This window comes from Juglans microcarpa x Juglans regia, chromosome 4S (assembly GCF_004785595.1).
Source record: "Juglans microcarpa x Juglans regia isolate MS1-56 chromosome 4S, Jm3101_v1.0, whole genome shotgun sequence".
Classification (NCBI taxonomy): Eukaryota; Viridiplantae; Streptophyta; class Magnoliopsida; order Fagales; family Juglandaceae; genus Juglans; species Juglans microcarpa x Juglans regia.
Window position 1 is genome coordinate 3,496,068 of NC_054601.1, and position 15,877 is coordinate 3,511,944.

The 15,877-nt window shown below is 31.8% G+C and overlaps 1 protein-coding gene across 1 annotated transcript; it reads right to left on the reverse strand.

Moving 5' to 3' along the window:
- Positions 1-11,815: 11,815 nt before the first annotated feature.
- LOC121263144 lies at positions 11,816-14,332 on the reverse strand. The gene is made up of 3 exons (XM_041165952.1): positions 14,096-14,332; positions 13,778-13,948; positions 11,816-12,326 (listed from the first exon to the last, which is right to left on the reverse strand). The coding sequence occupies exons 1-3, from the start codon at positions 14,236-14,238 to the stop codon at positions 12,083-12,085; spliced, it is 558 nt and encodes a 185-aa protein (XP_041021886.1). The 5' UTR covers positions 14,239-14,332; the 3' UTR covers positions 11,816-12,082.
- Positions 14,333-15,877: the final 1,545 nt, after the last annotated feature.

Genomic DNA, 15,877 nt, shown 5'->3' on the forward strand with positions numbered 1-15,877 from the left:
ATTTTTGTTGCACTGGACCATGGGAGGAAGATCAAAGAATGGAGTGGGGGCCACAAATTTGCATAATAAGAACAAATGACACTACTAAAACTATGAGCCAATGTAGGCCAGTGAACAAGATATTCCAGACAAAGTCTTGCGGACATCCAGATATCCATAAAATAATGATAGAAGGCTGGTGCCTCCTTCTTTCCTACCTATATTAACAATACTAATATTTTCCCATGGCTATTTTATATATATATATATATATATATATTTATCTTCTTTTTTATTTTCTGCAAATTCATTAATGATTCCCATCCGGCCAAGTACTATTATTTCTCCGTACTGAACCACCACATCAAAACTAGCTAGTCCAGTGCAGTGATTGAGATTTCATCTGAATACCAAGATTCAGGTGCTGGGATATCCACTGCCGGTGCCTGACATTAACGTGCGCAAAAACAGCTAATGTCGCTTTTATTTTTATTTTTTTCCTTTTGCATGTAATATTATGACATCACAATGCCATACTCTTTCATCTGAAGATTTATGATCCGGTTTCGTTCTTTCCTTTTTAGCTTTTAGCTGTATTTACTTCGTCTGTCCCTCATTTTTCCCGTGTGAATCATAAAAATAACAAAGAAAAAACTCTTCACATGATTAATCGTCTATATATATATATATATATATATATATATATATGTGTGTGTGTGTGATTACATTATCATCATTAAGTTGCAGAAATTTATAACAAAATGTTTTAAAATGTTTATGATCACAATATATAAAAAGAAAACCCTTGAGATTGGAGATAGTAGAAGATATGGGAAACTTCCGGCCAGTACACATCGCTTTCCTTCAAAAGCTAAAGGGCAAAGACATATATACCTGTCCAATAGCTATTAAAAATCCTAGACCTCACAACACCTTCGAGGTGATCTGATCCTGCATCCAGGGAAATCACAACCAGACACATCCCACATGTATATATTATATAATAATAATAATACGCATGATTTTGCATTTTACATTTCTTGTTCTATGTGGGCATGCCTTTCCTTGTCTTCTTCTCGTTTATTATACCCATCAAATCCTGTTCAGTAACATGGTTTTTTTTGGTCATATGCAATAATGTACATATACTTCATTGCTCCAGATCATATACGTACAACATGACACCAATATGCATGTACTCTGCATGCACGGGGGCTAGCGAGAAGGCATGCGAAGAATGCATGTTGCACAACTCTATTAGGGTTAATTTACTATATATGTTTTAATTGAATGCATACATGATTCTTAATTAACATCAAATATAACATATATTAAAAAAAAAAAGGACTAGTTTTGCTTGGAAACACATTGACCAATCATGCATTAAATAATCATAAATTTTGTTACTTGAAGTCTAAAATAATTTGAAAGATTATATTAATAAATATTAAAAATTTAAAAATGTAAATTAAGTCCTGCTTCGTATTATTTCCTCCAAAAAACAGTACTAGCTAGTCATGAGTTAGTTCGATCGGTTAACTAGACTCGCCCAAAAAAAAACCCAAAAATGCCAATAATGACATTATTAGGTAGCTAGGCGTCAAGCAACGACGTGCCCCCAAATGAAAAGGCATAGGCAACAATTTTGCTTAATACACAATGCATGTAAAGATGTTTTTTGTATCTATAAATATATATATATATATATATTCATTATTTAATTGCTTATTTATTTAAATTAGTTATTTTTTATTCCCATGCATTAGATCTGAATTACAAATAAAGGTGAGAAATTCCATCTTCCCTTAATTAGTATATAAGTCAATATTCAATTGTAATTGCATTTTTTTAACCTATAATAATTATTAATATGGTAAGATCTAGATCACTTATTTAAAATAAATTATTAAAATCTTTGCAAAGTTCATATATATTTATGTAAAATTAGTTTGAAAAAGTCAAATTAATTAGTTCATACGTAGATTCCGAGGTCGATCTTCGTTTGATCAATCCCACTGTCCCATATATATATATATATATATATATATATATATATAGATCATGCGTTTATATATTGCATGAGAGTAACCACTATATATAAATGAATAATTTCCACTACGTACGTACGTTGGATTAAAATATGAGGAATTAATTATGATCACGTTTAGACAGCCATACAATTGATATGGTTGGTTTGGCCGGTTGGCCATGTGAGGCATTATTAGGTACAGATTTATTAAACATTATTATTATTATACCAACCGATCATCATGATCAAGTGAAATATTGATAATACGATAATATATATTAATTAATGTAGTACTTTAATATAACTTTTATCTGAATGAATATTAGTATACATATAGAACATGACTCCGATCGATCTGTTACATACGTATACGTGGCATTTGATCAAGGATCGATTGCTTATTATATATTTGTTGCCTCGAACACAATTTATGCACTAATAACATGTTGTCAGCACGTACGACACTTAAGGTTATGTAATATTAATATGTGTTTTGTTATACATCATCATATTATTCACTCTCACACTCAATATTTGACAGTTCTTTCTTTTCATAAAATATAAAATGTGAGATAATAACAGTAGTACTTGATGAAAGGAATTAATCTATTAATATATATGTATCTTCCTTTACCTCGTTAATTATTAATATTCTTGCTGCCGACAGTTAATTAGGAGTGGTTTGGATTAAAAAATGAGTTAAGATGAGTTGAAATGGTTTCTGAATAGTAGAATAAAAGTTGAATTATTTATTATATTTTGTGTAAAAATTTGATAAAGTTGTTTTGAAATTCAAAAAAGTTGAATTGTTTATAATATTTTATGTTAGAATTTGAAAATTTTATAATAATGAGATGAAATGAGTTTTGAATACAAACGAGACCTAAGATCATTGTAGAAATTAGCACAATGAAGCAAGCTAGTTATACATACATGGATACGTGTTTCTTTTTTTAGTACAAATTTAATGAATCTAAGTATAAATGAGTTAATATTAATTAGGATTCGAATTAAAAAATTTTTTTTAATAATATCATATTAAATTACTTTTATCTAAAATAAAATTTATATTTTAGCAATTAATTATCTTCGTAAAATAAGGTTTGTGTTTTTTAAATATCTTGTTATAAATAAATCAAGCTCTTTATGATAGCGGTCGCGTTGGAACGTATGCATGTTTATGTTAAATATGATGCATTAGTTGCTTGAATTTTCTTTATGTTATTGATCCTATATAATTTGGCATGTACTAAATTCAAATCTGAACATAAATTCGCTTCAATCTTTTTAATATCAACCATCTAAGAATATATTAAATTGGAATTTAAATTTAGAGTATATAGTTAAAAGTCCCCGTTATTTCAAAAAAAGAAAAAAAAAATCCCCGTTACCATTTTCTTTTCCGATAAAAGAGAAAAAGACATTCGTACGTATTGGTAGGGTAATATAAGTACTCCGTCCCGATACAGTAAAGTAAGGGTAGTGTCAAAAGAAAATGAACAAAACAAGTGACGGAATCTCGGAGCAGTCGTAGGCTAATACGTAACTTGGCTTGGATGGATTGGAATAAGCACGCGTTGTAGCCTAAACAAGGCACAATCCCCGACAAGAGTCAAGACCCCCCAATTCCACGTACGTACTCCTCAACACCCAGTACCACCCTTGCCTTTGTTGTTATTCTTTCTTTGTTGTTACGGAATCCATGTGAGATTAGATGTTTTTATTAAAAATCAAATAAAATATTATTATAATATAAATTTTTAATATTATTTTTATTTTAAAATTTAAAAAATTAAATTATTTATTATATTTTATGTTAAAATTTAAAAAAATTAAATTATTTATTATATTTTATGTTAAAATTTAAAAAAATTATAATGATTATATAAAATAAGATGATTTGATTTTGTGTAACCAAACTAACTTTAATTTCAAACTCCATTCATTGATTCATCCCCAATTCCAAACGCACGTTAAGCTGAATGCCCGCATGCATGCATCCATCTACCTAGGTATCATCCACCGCCAGCTCACTACTTCACTCCCCAAAACAAGCTAGCATTCTCCCGGCCACCTCAATTTGTGCCGAGTAATAATATACACATAATAAATTATATAATATATTGTACAACAATGTTATAAAATGGGATATTTTTGTAAAATTATGTTACTTTTATAAGATGTTTTATAAAAATACTTCTCATTTAACACATTGTTGTATAATGTGTTATACAAAATATTGTGTGGAGATCATTTTCCATTTGTGCCCCCTGCACTTTCGTCATTTATAATAGTTTCTCACATGCATGGCGCTTCGGCAAATTTCCCTAAAGATACCGGATGAGACAAGTTTGGAGAAGAGTGACGATTCGGCCCGGTCGGGTGTCCAACGATATTTTACACTAAAAAATAAACAATTGCCACGTTTGAATCTCAGTAATATTGAGAAAGCACTCGGATGTAGCAGATCACAATTTCCCTACTAGATCTATCCTGTGCCCCCACCCGAAACATTTCCTGTGCCCCCACCCTTATCGAAACGCTACCCTCACCTGTCGGAACACCCCTGTTGAAACGCTACCCCCACCCCCGTTGGCCTCTTCTCGTCATTCTGAAAAAAAACTTGGTTGTCGAAACAGTGTGCGCCCACCCTTTTACCTTGGCAACTTCGAAACCTCCCTGTCAAAACAGTGTCTCTCTCGCTTATGTGTGCAAAAATACCGCCTGCCACCATCCCTTTTGTGTGCAAAAATTCCATCGCTTGAAGAAATTTATATCTCTAAAGTTAGATATACAAATAATTTATGATTTGGTAATTTATGATTTGGTAATTTTTGTTTGGTGAATTTTAGAAAATGTGATAAACTAAATTTTGATAAAAAAACTTTGGCGATAAAATGATTAAAATAGCACATTTTGCTTATACGTTGATTGCCATTTGAGAGAAGCCAAACGTTTTTAAAAAAAACTAAGTCAGAATGGAAACTCTGATCGAGAGGTTTGTGTTGAAGTTTGCATTGATAGTGCTGTTGATATTGGTGGCTCTCACGAGAGAATGTCACAGTCGTGGAGTGTTCCTACTTGCTGCAAATTCGATCCCCATTGCTGCGTAGATCCTTGCATCCAAACTCAAGTGAAGAAAAAGAAGACCGGAGAATCGAGGAGAGGGAGAATCAGGGAGAGGAAAACACGAAATTAATTCAATGCATTGTAGTTTATTGTAAGACAAATACACTTCACAGATGTTGAAGTCTTATTAGCCGGTGTGAAAATGAGATACTAACTTGACCGACGTTTCTCAGCTTTTTCCTTTGGAGAAATCGTAGTGTTAGAGCAACTCTTAATGGATTCTTCATCATATCCTTTAAAATATATCATCAAAATCTATTTTTTCTATTTTACATATTGACTTTTACAATATATTATATATCAGTTTATCTATTTTTTCTCCATATCATTTAAATATTATACTTTTTAATCTTTTTTATTCATTTCAAATATTTTCTCTAACTACCAATGATATACTCATATTTTGATACTTATAATATCTCTTCATATATAATATCATATAATTATGTTTTATTTTAAAGTAATCTAAATTTATAAACTAAATCAAAATGTAAATTAGTATTATTGTTTTTACAAAATGATGATATAGATAGTATTAGAAAATCCAAAGCCATCAATGACCAAAATCATCACATGCTTGGTCTATTTGTCAGTCCGACATTTTAACAATCATCTCGTGTGCAAGGGTCTAAATGTGAATAAAGAGAGTTAAGAAATGGTAAACTCAGCAAGGAGAGAAGATAAATTAATTAAAAATATTTACAATGATAAATAGTATCCTCTGAAAATATCTTTAAAATAAAAACTCCAATAAAGAGTGTTTTAAGAGTATTTCTTTATATTTTAAAGGAAAATATATTATAAAAGATCATTGTGAGTGCTCTAAAATGGGATTGCTATTGCATACGATCTACTACTTCATCGTACGAGTGTCAGTGTATCAGACCTCTCATTGTCCTTCGTTAATGGCATTCATGGTAGACCCCACTATTTAAGATAAAAACCCATCAATAATATATAGTACTACACAACTACATAGATCGAACTTAAACCAGGCGGCCAATGGCATCGGGCGTCGAGTCCAGTCATGATCCATAGTTATCGGAAAGGATAAGCTTCCCTAGCTAGCTTTTGTATATTTTTTTGTTTTGGGTCACATCCATATATATAAACTACATGATATTTGACCTAACACTTGTGCCCAACCCCACCACTACCAAACTGGCCTGTTTTTGTTCGGTGAAGATCTAATGGTCACTTCCTAACTTGACTCCAAGGGGCCTTCCATCCATCCAATATTTAAACTTTTATCATTAACGAGTAATCTTAAATTATATTAATTTTAGTCATATTTATTTATTTCAGTTTTGTTTGTGTGTTTTTTTAGTTTAGTTGTTACTTATTAAAGTGATTTTTTTTTATTTTTTATTTTATAACATGAAAAGTAGTTTCAATTTTAAAAAAGCATTGACAATGGGTGAAAGAGTACTCTACTGAAAATTTATCCCGATTTGAAAAGTATATTTCATTTTTATTATTTTTCTTTTTTTTTCATATATTTTTTAATCATCATAAATATTTAAAAAAATAATAATAAAATTTACAATATCATTAAAAAATACTTCATTAATCATTAAATAAAAAAAAATTCGAGATACAGTATCAGTGAGTTTGGCATTTCTTATGAGTGAAAATATCTATATAACATTTAAAATATTACATCTCTTTTATCTTTTTGATCTTATGATCACGAGAACGGCATTACGTCAAATATTGACCTTTAGACATTTCTACCTAAAATATTTTTTTATTATTTTTTTAATATATTTAAAAATATTTTAATCATAGGATTGCCAAATAGTAAATAATTTTATAATAATAAAATTTATTACGTAAAACTCTATAACTAAAAATCCTAAAGTTAGTACTAATCACCGCAATCCAACTTCGAGTAAACATATATCCATAATCCATGCACCCGTATATATAATATCTATCGATCTCTTCCTTTTCTCTCTTTTATATTTTCTGCATTTTATATCTAATTTTATAGCATGGTGTCCACCGCCACCATTGCCATGCGTGGCAGCGTGGGTCTTTGCACACATGCATGCGTCACCTGATCATATATGCTTTGCCTCATTTTGACTTCAACACTCTAAATTCTTATTTTATAATTTCGATATCCGAATCTTATGACATTTTAAATTAATGGTAGCCTTTATTATCAGGGATTTCGTTAAATCTCGAATGGAAAGTTGTTCTAGTGGATCCCATTGATGAAGGAAAAGACCCCATCACCATGATTACAATGGGAAATTTACAGACAAAAACAAAGAAATTATAAAAAAAGCCACGAACATCATGGCCCAATATTGGAGGTCCACCTCCACCTCCACGGACCAAAAAAATATTTATAAATCTGTTTACTAACATATAAAATACATTATTGATACAAAAGAATCAAATAAATTATATATAATAAAAGAGTAATGCTAGTTATAATTTTAGGATATTCAAATTCTATGTATTAACTTTTTTAAAATAGAATACGTAGATTTTACATATTCAAAAACTGCAGCAATAATTCTATTTAAAAATATTTACACCACTTACTATTTACGTGATATAATTTAAATTAAAAGATAAATTTTAAAATTTAAATCTTACAAATTAAATTATGACATTTAGATAATATATGACGTAAAGATCTTTAAATAACAATAATTAAAATTATAAATATTATTTCTCTGAAGTAAAAGTATCTCACGAGCAAGAAAAGGGTAGTGTAATAAAGCATATTAATTATTATTATTTTAAAAAAAATTGAAAATCCGTAAAGGTTAAAAAGCTAGCTCGAGTTCAGTTGATCCCACATTCAGGCTTCGTTTGGTTACCAAACATCTCTCAACTCATCTCAACACATCATTACAATTTTTTCAAATCCCAACATAAAATATAATAAACAATTCAACTTTTTCAAATCTCAAAATAATAATAATATTAAAAAATAAAATTCTAACAATATTTTATCATCTCAATTCAACTCAACTCAACTCACTTCAACATCCAAACACAACCAATGTATCAGATTTGGAGTACGACTTCCCACTTCCCAACCAATAACAATAAAAAAATGAATGAACATAGAGTTTGAAATTAATTAGTAGAAGATTGGATTATGAAAGGACCAAAGGAATCTCTTTAATGTTGAGTCCGAAATTAAATTTATCTTGATCTGATCACATGTGCATCCAATACGTAGGTAGTACTTATACCTTCCTTGATTACACAATTACATGAATAAATATCCATGTATCCATAGGCCTCATCATCCCCACGTTGTTCTCTAGTGCTTCTTTTTTGTCTTCATTTTTTTCTCGTTTGTTTTCGTATTCTAATTATTGCTCGTGTCAACATTATTCATTATTAATTCTCTAAGTTCAATATTATGTCATTTTGAGACAAAGTGGATGTACATGTTTGAAAGCAAAGAGCATCATTTTAACATATATTGGCTTGACGACAGCCTTAACCCCCCAAAAAATAATCCTTCATAAAATAAAATAAAATGATAAATCTATTTTATTGAGACCTCAGATACATTGTTGATGTATAAAAGCTTTTGATATCAACCAGTTTATTTATTTATTTTTTTTTTATCATTTTGATATGGAAAATACCTTAACTATAAAGTGATTACATAAAAATAATCTTATAAACTGATATGGTTTGATATGATTCATCATATTGTAAAGTTATTTTTATTATAAAATAGATATAACGAATCCGATGAAACTACATCAATTTGTAAGATTGTTTTTATATAATTTATTTGTAAATGTAGTAATTTTCTTTTGATATATAGTCTCATATTAAGGAGAGTTACGCATACGCGCCGGCACATAATTCGATTGTGTTTTTTTTTTTTTTTTTTTTCTTTTCAATTTACGTACATGTGAATTGGTTGGTGTACCAAAATGTTGAAGAAAGGTAGGCGGCCAGTCTGTGGATCATCACATGGAGGATACTTTTAGCAAGAAATTTGAGGAAGCTAGGAACGTCAGATCACAAGAATCGGAAGCTTGATTGCACTTGTCTGAGAGAATGTGTTTGTTTCGGAGGAAAATTTGATGACCATGGACAACAAACAGGGATGTCCATGTGTTAGATAATGGGTTGTTGACAGATTTAAGAACCAATTCCAGCCATTTGGATGATGAAGCTGAACATTTTTTTAGGGTGTGAAGAAGCATTTTTATGAATTCTGATACACTTTTCTTAGAGTCAACCAGAAGATCAAACTGTCGAGGCCCAAAGACTCAAGGGTGTAAATCGGTCCGGTTCGGGGATGATTTCGGTCCATCATCATTTTTCCTGATCAGACCGGACTGATCACTCTTAGTAGACTGGATCGGACCGGACTGTTAGCTCGGCCAGTTTCAAATGGGGCCCAATCATACAAAAAAGTTCATCATTTTTGAAGTATACAAAAAAGTCTGCAATGTGTATTTTTAGCTCGTTAGTATAAAAAAAAAACCCACAATGCTTATAATTTTGAATAATACAACTATTTAACTTTATTTGCACATTTTTTACTTAAAAATAGCCTAAAAAAAGTTGTTCAAATTATCAAAATTGATAATTATATATTAATTAATTGATATTAGTTAATTAATAATTATATATTTTATATTTTATATTGTCAATAGTCATAGATTAGATAAAAATTACATAATTCACTTATATAACTAATATATAAAATTTATAAAGAAAATATTTAAAAATATATATTTGTAGTTCAGTCGGTCTGGTACGATCCAGGGTGAAAAAATGTCACCCCAAGACCAAACTAAAACTCATTCGGTCCCACAAATGGAGGATCAAAACAAACCAAATAAGTTTTCGGTTCGGTCTAGTCAATTTTTTCTATCTGGACGGAAATTTTTACACCCTTCCTAAGTTACTAGAGAGCTTCCTAAAGCTAATGTTTGTGTGTGTGCGTGTGAGAGAGAGAGAGAGAGAGGGATCTACCATATTCATTGAGTGTGTAATGCTACTTGAAAAATAGTATGGACAACAATAAATTCCATGCATCCTAATTTATGTGTATTGTTTGAGGATGTGAAATCATTACTTGTTCTAAAAGTTTGAATAGATGAAAGATGTAGATTTTATTATTTATTTTATATATTAACACTCACCCTCACGTGTTGACCATACTACCCTTCAATGGATAAAATATAAATTTTATTATTTATTTTATAGTTTAAGCAGAACTCAGATACCATGTAAAATCATCATTTATCACAAAATTTTAAACTGATGAGAAGATGTAAACTTTATTTTATGTTTTAACAGAGGACTTCAAGTTCGGCAATAACTTTGAGGGATCATTTCCTTTGTTTTCAGTGATCAGTATTGCAACTCTATCCTCAAAGTTGGGGGTTATGGGTTTGGCAGTTTTTTCCAGTTTTATTTTATCATGACATCATCAGCCAATCGCAAAAACACTTTCTATCAACACCATGGTTCCAGTTTTATTTATGAGCTTTTATAAGGCTCTCAAAAAAAAAACCTGAACTACAAACAGAAGCGATGAGTATTCCAATAATCGATATTCGTTTCCTTCATTGATTCTGGAAAGAGACCAAATTGGTTCCTTTCAGTGGGTGGGTCTTCCACTCTTTTTGCTCAATGGTGGGTGCACTCTCAACCCTAGCACAGGGTGTCAAAACAAGCAACACCACCCGCTGGCAGCTGAATGGCCCATCTGAAAGTACTTCATGAGTTGCCAACTTTCCAGGTCTTTTCAAGTTCATTCAAAACTCCCATCCATGTAAAGTTATTTCGTTATTGCTTTACCATGGAGTTCATCATGGTTCATTGACTAGCTCAGTTTTGGTACGCTCTCTCCAGAAGCCCCCCCCCCCCCCCCCCCCCCCCCCCCCCCCCCCCCCCATTTCAGATTCCAGAGGATTTTCTTCATGACATAATGCTTTCTTGGGTTCTTTTAGTAGTTACGTACAAGTAAATTAGTCGAAATAAACTGCCAAGATTGGTAGAATTTATACAAGTTTTCGTTCTGCTCTAATAAAGCTACCTTTGGTTGCTTGTAATGAAGTACATTTTGAGAGTTAGAACCATGTGGGGTTCTAATGTTTGTTTAATGGAAAATGCTGTTCTTATGGAACCCTGACGCAAATTCCTTCATAATTGATGCGGTTAGCACCCTTTAGAAATTTATAAAGAAAGATATTCAGCTCTTGTTGAAATAAACGGAAAAAGTGAGAGGCTCATTATTTCACAAAGGAAGTCAGAGCCTGAGCCTCTCTAATTTCATTAAATCTTCCTTCGTTTCTTCTTCAAACAAAGAGATTAGCTCCGTGAATACTAGTTCTAGACTTCCAGTCAGTGAAGTTGGTACCATTTTCGTGAAATTGACATTTCTGTAGACTTTTGAGGTTGAACACATGGTTATCTCTGTCCTTAATATTAGCTGCGATCTGTTAGTTAGTTGTGGGAAAACATATTGTGTTGTGTGGCATGGATCGCCAAAAGTTAATCTCCTTCAATGATGATGTCGTTGAGATTTCTCAGGGCATTACTGGACTGACTCTAATCCATTTTCCGCCACCTGAAAATAGTCGGATCTGTGCAATGACCCAAAAGTGCTAATCTCTGTTAAGACTACCATCAATCACTTATATCAGAATTTTACTTAGAACACACCTGATATTGGACTTAACACTTGCTGATGTCATGGATTCATAATCCGCACAATTAATCCATAGAATAAGATTTACAAATACACATCACAAGTGTGTTGTATTACAAGACTTTCTCTTTTCTTTGGCTGCTTGGCACAATTACATTGCAGAATGCTGATTCAAATCATAAGATGGTGGCTAGTTAGAAGTGTCCTGTAGGCTTGTACACATGTAACTGAAACATCTGCATATCACTATATTCGAACATCAAAAAACAATTTCTCTGCCCCTAGTACTAATCATCTTCATCTCTTCGTTGGGTGAATCTCCTCGCAACAGCAGTTATAGCACCAAGAAACAGTAACAGAGCAAAAAAGTCAAATCCACCTCCAACACCGACGGCGACACTCGGACCAGGTGCAAAGAAAGAAAATGGTGACCAACCCCAGCCACCGTAGAAAGGTACACCATAACCATAACCATAACCGTACCCACCAACTAAAGGTGGTGCAACTGGAGGATTGACGTAAATGTTGGTCCTGCCAAATAAACTTAATCATTTCAATAGACTGGTAGATGATATCTTGCTTAGAATTTTATGCAGTTAAATTCGTAGATGGGAAATCAAAATGGAAATGAAGTCAAGATAGAAAACCTAGAAGGAGCATTTTTTTTAGTTCTTGGCCTCCATACGTTCGTTATACAAGAGAAGCCAATACAATATCCATTGCAAGCCTAATGGACTTGGGACAAAAGTGATCCAGTATTGAATACTCAGTATCATCAAGAATGAAAGACATGGTTGGTCGACTATGAGCACATCAAATATATCTTGAATTTGGCCCAATGGCATTTTATTGGTGCTCAAAATAAGCAATCTCTTGTTGTTCTTTTACATGTGAGGCAAAATATGTGGCTGTAACTTCATTGCATGTCAACGTCCTTTTTGAATGCAGAGTATGTTTAACCACAGGTACTTATAAATAAAATAAAATAATATGCTTAATCACATTAATGTTCAAGTTGATGGGTCTACAAACATTTTTCTTTGTAGTATTCCACCTATTGATTCAGCAAAGAATCCAATCACTCGTAAAAAAGCAAGCACTTAGATACATGATTCCACTTTACTAGAGATATCAACCTTTTTGTTCGAGATAGAAGATCATGCAATTGGCTCCCTCACAATTAAGAGAATGATGGGAAGGCAAAAATAACTGCATCCGGACTAGGGGGTGGTTGATGTTAATCCGATTCTTCTAAACATGTTGAGATTTAGTTCAAATTGCTCTACACTGTCCTAGAAGACAATTGAATGTCAACTTTATCTTATATGGTGTCAAATATACCTAGGAATAGTCTTGTTGTTGTTTAATATTTATACAGGATTAGTTTATTGTGGTTCTATTTAAATTCTTCCTTTTAAGTGGGTCAAGTCACTATCAGTGTGTACAACAACAATCAATAAAATTTCAGTTTTCCACCTTCCTCTTTTGCCTCTGCCCAATGTTTCCCTATTCTTTACTGTGTTTGTCCCACTTTGTTATCTCCTTTATTATTATATTTTTTTTCCCAATATTATTGGCCACTCAATTAAATAAGTTTCACCTAAGTAAACCACAAAAAAGACAAATTTGGGAGGATGCCTTGACTACTGTGGTTTCTCTCTGGCAGCAACGAAATATTATGGTGTTGCAAAATTCTTTTCTTCCTGATGTACCTGTGCTAGCTAGCATTGTGGAGGATGTAAGAACAAAGTCTACTAATAGGAACATCTACCACAATTCATAGAATAGAGCACTGAAAATGCATATTATATAATCAAGCAAGTTCAGCTGACATCTATTGGAGTTATTTCTCATCACAGTACCTTTCCTTGCTAAGAAAAAGTCCAACACCTAGAATTGTCCTTGTTACAAATAAGTTATAAAGGTACCAAAACCAATGGCCAAATTTAAATAAAAGAAACAGTACTGTAATTTCAAAATACCTAGAATTATTGTTGATTCTGGGGGCTGACCGAGGTGCCGATGGCCGGAAAGCCTGGCCGCCAACTCTTCCGCCACTCTTGGCAGCAGATGCATCATGAACTGAGCCCAGTGTCAACACCCCAGCTGCCAGTGTTACTATGGCCAGCTTTCCCAACTGGTTCACACTCTTCCTGGGAAAACCCAATACCCAGCACACAATCTTTTCTCAGAAATGATTGCAAAAAGCTGAAACAGGGTAAAAAAGAGAAACGGAAAAAGTAGAATTTCCAATTGAAGGAACTACCGAAAAAGTATGCGATTTAGTTGGGTGACATTACCCTCGAGAGTCGTTGTGGTCATGAGGTGGGTATCTGCATGAGATTGTTTTAACTGGGTAGAGAATCTTTGTCCTTGGTTTGTGGGTCGGTGGAGAGCTGAGGGCGTTGGTGAGGAAACTTTGCTGAGATGATGCCATGGACATGTTTGCTGTTGGAAATAGGCCTGTATCTAACAGCAGAATCGCGGTACTTGTGCTCCAACTCCAATTTTCAGTAGTAGTTTTCTGATAGATTTTTATTTTCGCGGGGACGTTGGTCTATTTGTGCACGGAACAATAGCCTCATCCTTTGCATGATCCTGAGTCTGCCACTTGTAAAGATAGTAATGGCTAAAACTCATACAACCCAACCCCACATAGGTTGAGATTAAGCAAGAGTAGCATCTAATCAACCGAGTGCTTAAAGAGAGTTTTGGCTCCTAGAATATCGTTAATGATCTAATTTCTTGAACGTTTTAATAAACTATTAAATATTAGAATCATGCTACACAGAAGCTCCACACTCTGCATACTACTTAAAAAATATGTAATTTTACTTTCTTATATTCATATTTCATATTCCATAAAATATAAAATATAAGTGTAAAATAATAAAATCACATATTTTTAAGTAGTGTGTAGGAGTGTGCAGAGTGTGAGACTTATATTTAAAGTTTTTATAAATATTAATGTATATTGATCATGTACGTATTGAAAATATACACATTTGCATTATCTAATATGTGATTAGAATATTAATATGATTTAATGTAGTGGTTAGATTGTAAGATAATTATATCTCATATATCATATCAAGTTATGTCATCTTATAAATTTTTTTTTGTATAGTAGCATTTTTCTTTTCCAAAGTTGTTATCATTTTGGTGTCAATACTCGACTGGCAGCTCATTTTGCAAAAATAAGGAGGAAATATATACATTTATAAATGCATACACACATATAAAGCCTAAAGGTTAAAATCATGTTGAGAGACCATATTTCCCGAATCCCAATACGCATAATCCTCAATTACATAATTTAGTCGCCAAAAGGTAAATATAAAATAAAAATTTTTGAAAATCCCAATTTTTCCTATATATCGGATAGAAAAATATTTTAATTATAAAAAGATTACATAAAAATAAATTTACAAATGATGTAATATATTCGATTGTAAAATATTAAAGTAGGATATATTATTTCCAACCTTTACTTAATTAAGATGTGGGCACATGCATTCATCCCTTGCATGACCGTGTAGGGCTTGCGACCAAAAATACACGGTCATGCGACCAAAAATCTTAAAAGTGTTGTTTAGAAATAATTTTTATCTCATTTCATTCTATTTTATTTCCTTCTCAAATATCACCTAAATATAAATATTTTTAAATTAATCATTATGACTTTCCTAAATTTTTAAACAAAAGAGAAAAAATAATTCAACTTTTTTAAATCTCAAAATAAAAATAATATTAAAAAATAATATTTTAACAATATTTTAACATTATAATATTTTTTTTATTCAACTTTTTTTCTCTTATTTTCTAAAACACAATAAATACTTAACTCAAACTATCTCACTACTATTCACATAATTATCAACTCATCTCATTTCTCAAGCATCCTTTAGGAGACAAAATGATTTCACCGGACTCTATAAAAATATAAAAATTGAATTATATAATATTTATATAATTTATGGGACAAAAATAAATGTTGAAAAAATATTAAATTGCCATTTAAGGCGTGTGACTATGTGAGTCTTTTCAAGAAGGCCTGCGAACGTGCCGTCCGTCGTTCTTTT

Bases quoted from the DNA above. Each gene is read 5' to 3' on its own strand.
- LOC121263144 (XM_041165952.1), bottom strand. From the start codon at position 14,238: ATGTCCATGGCATCATCTCAGCAAAGTTTCCTCACCAACGCCCTCAGC. The intron at 13,949-14,095 runs GTAATGTCACCC...GGGTTTTCCCAG, and splicing joins GACCACAACGACTCTCGAGG to GAAGAGTGTGAACCAGTTGG. The intron at 12,327-13,777 runs GTATTTTGAAAT...TTTATTTGGCAG, and splicing joins AGAATCAACAATAATTCTAG to GACCAACATTTACGTCAATC.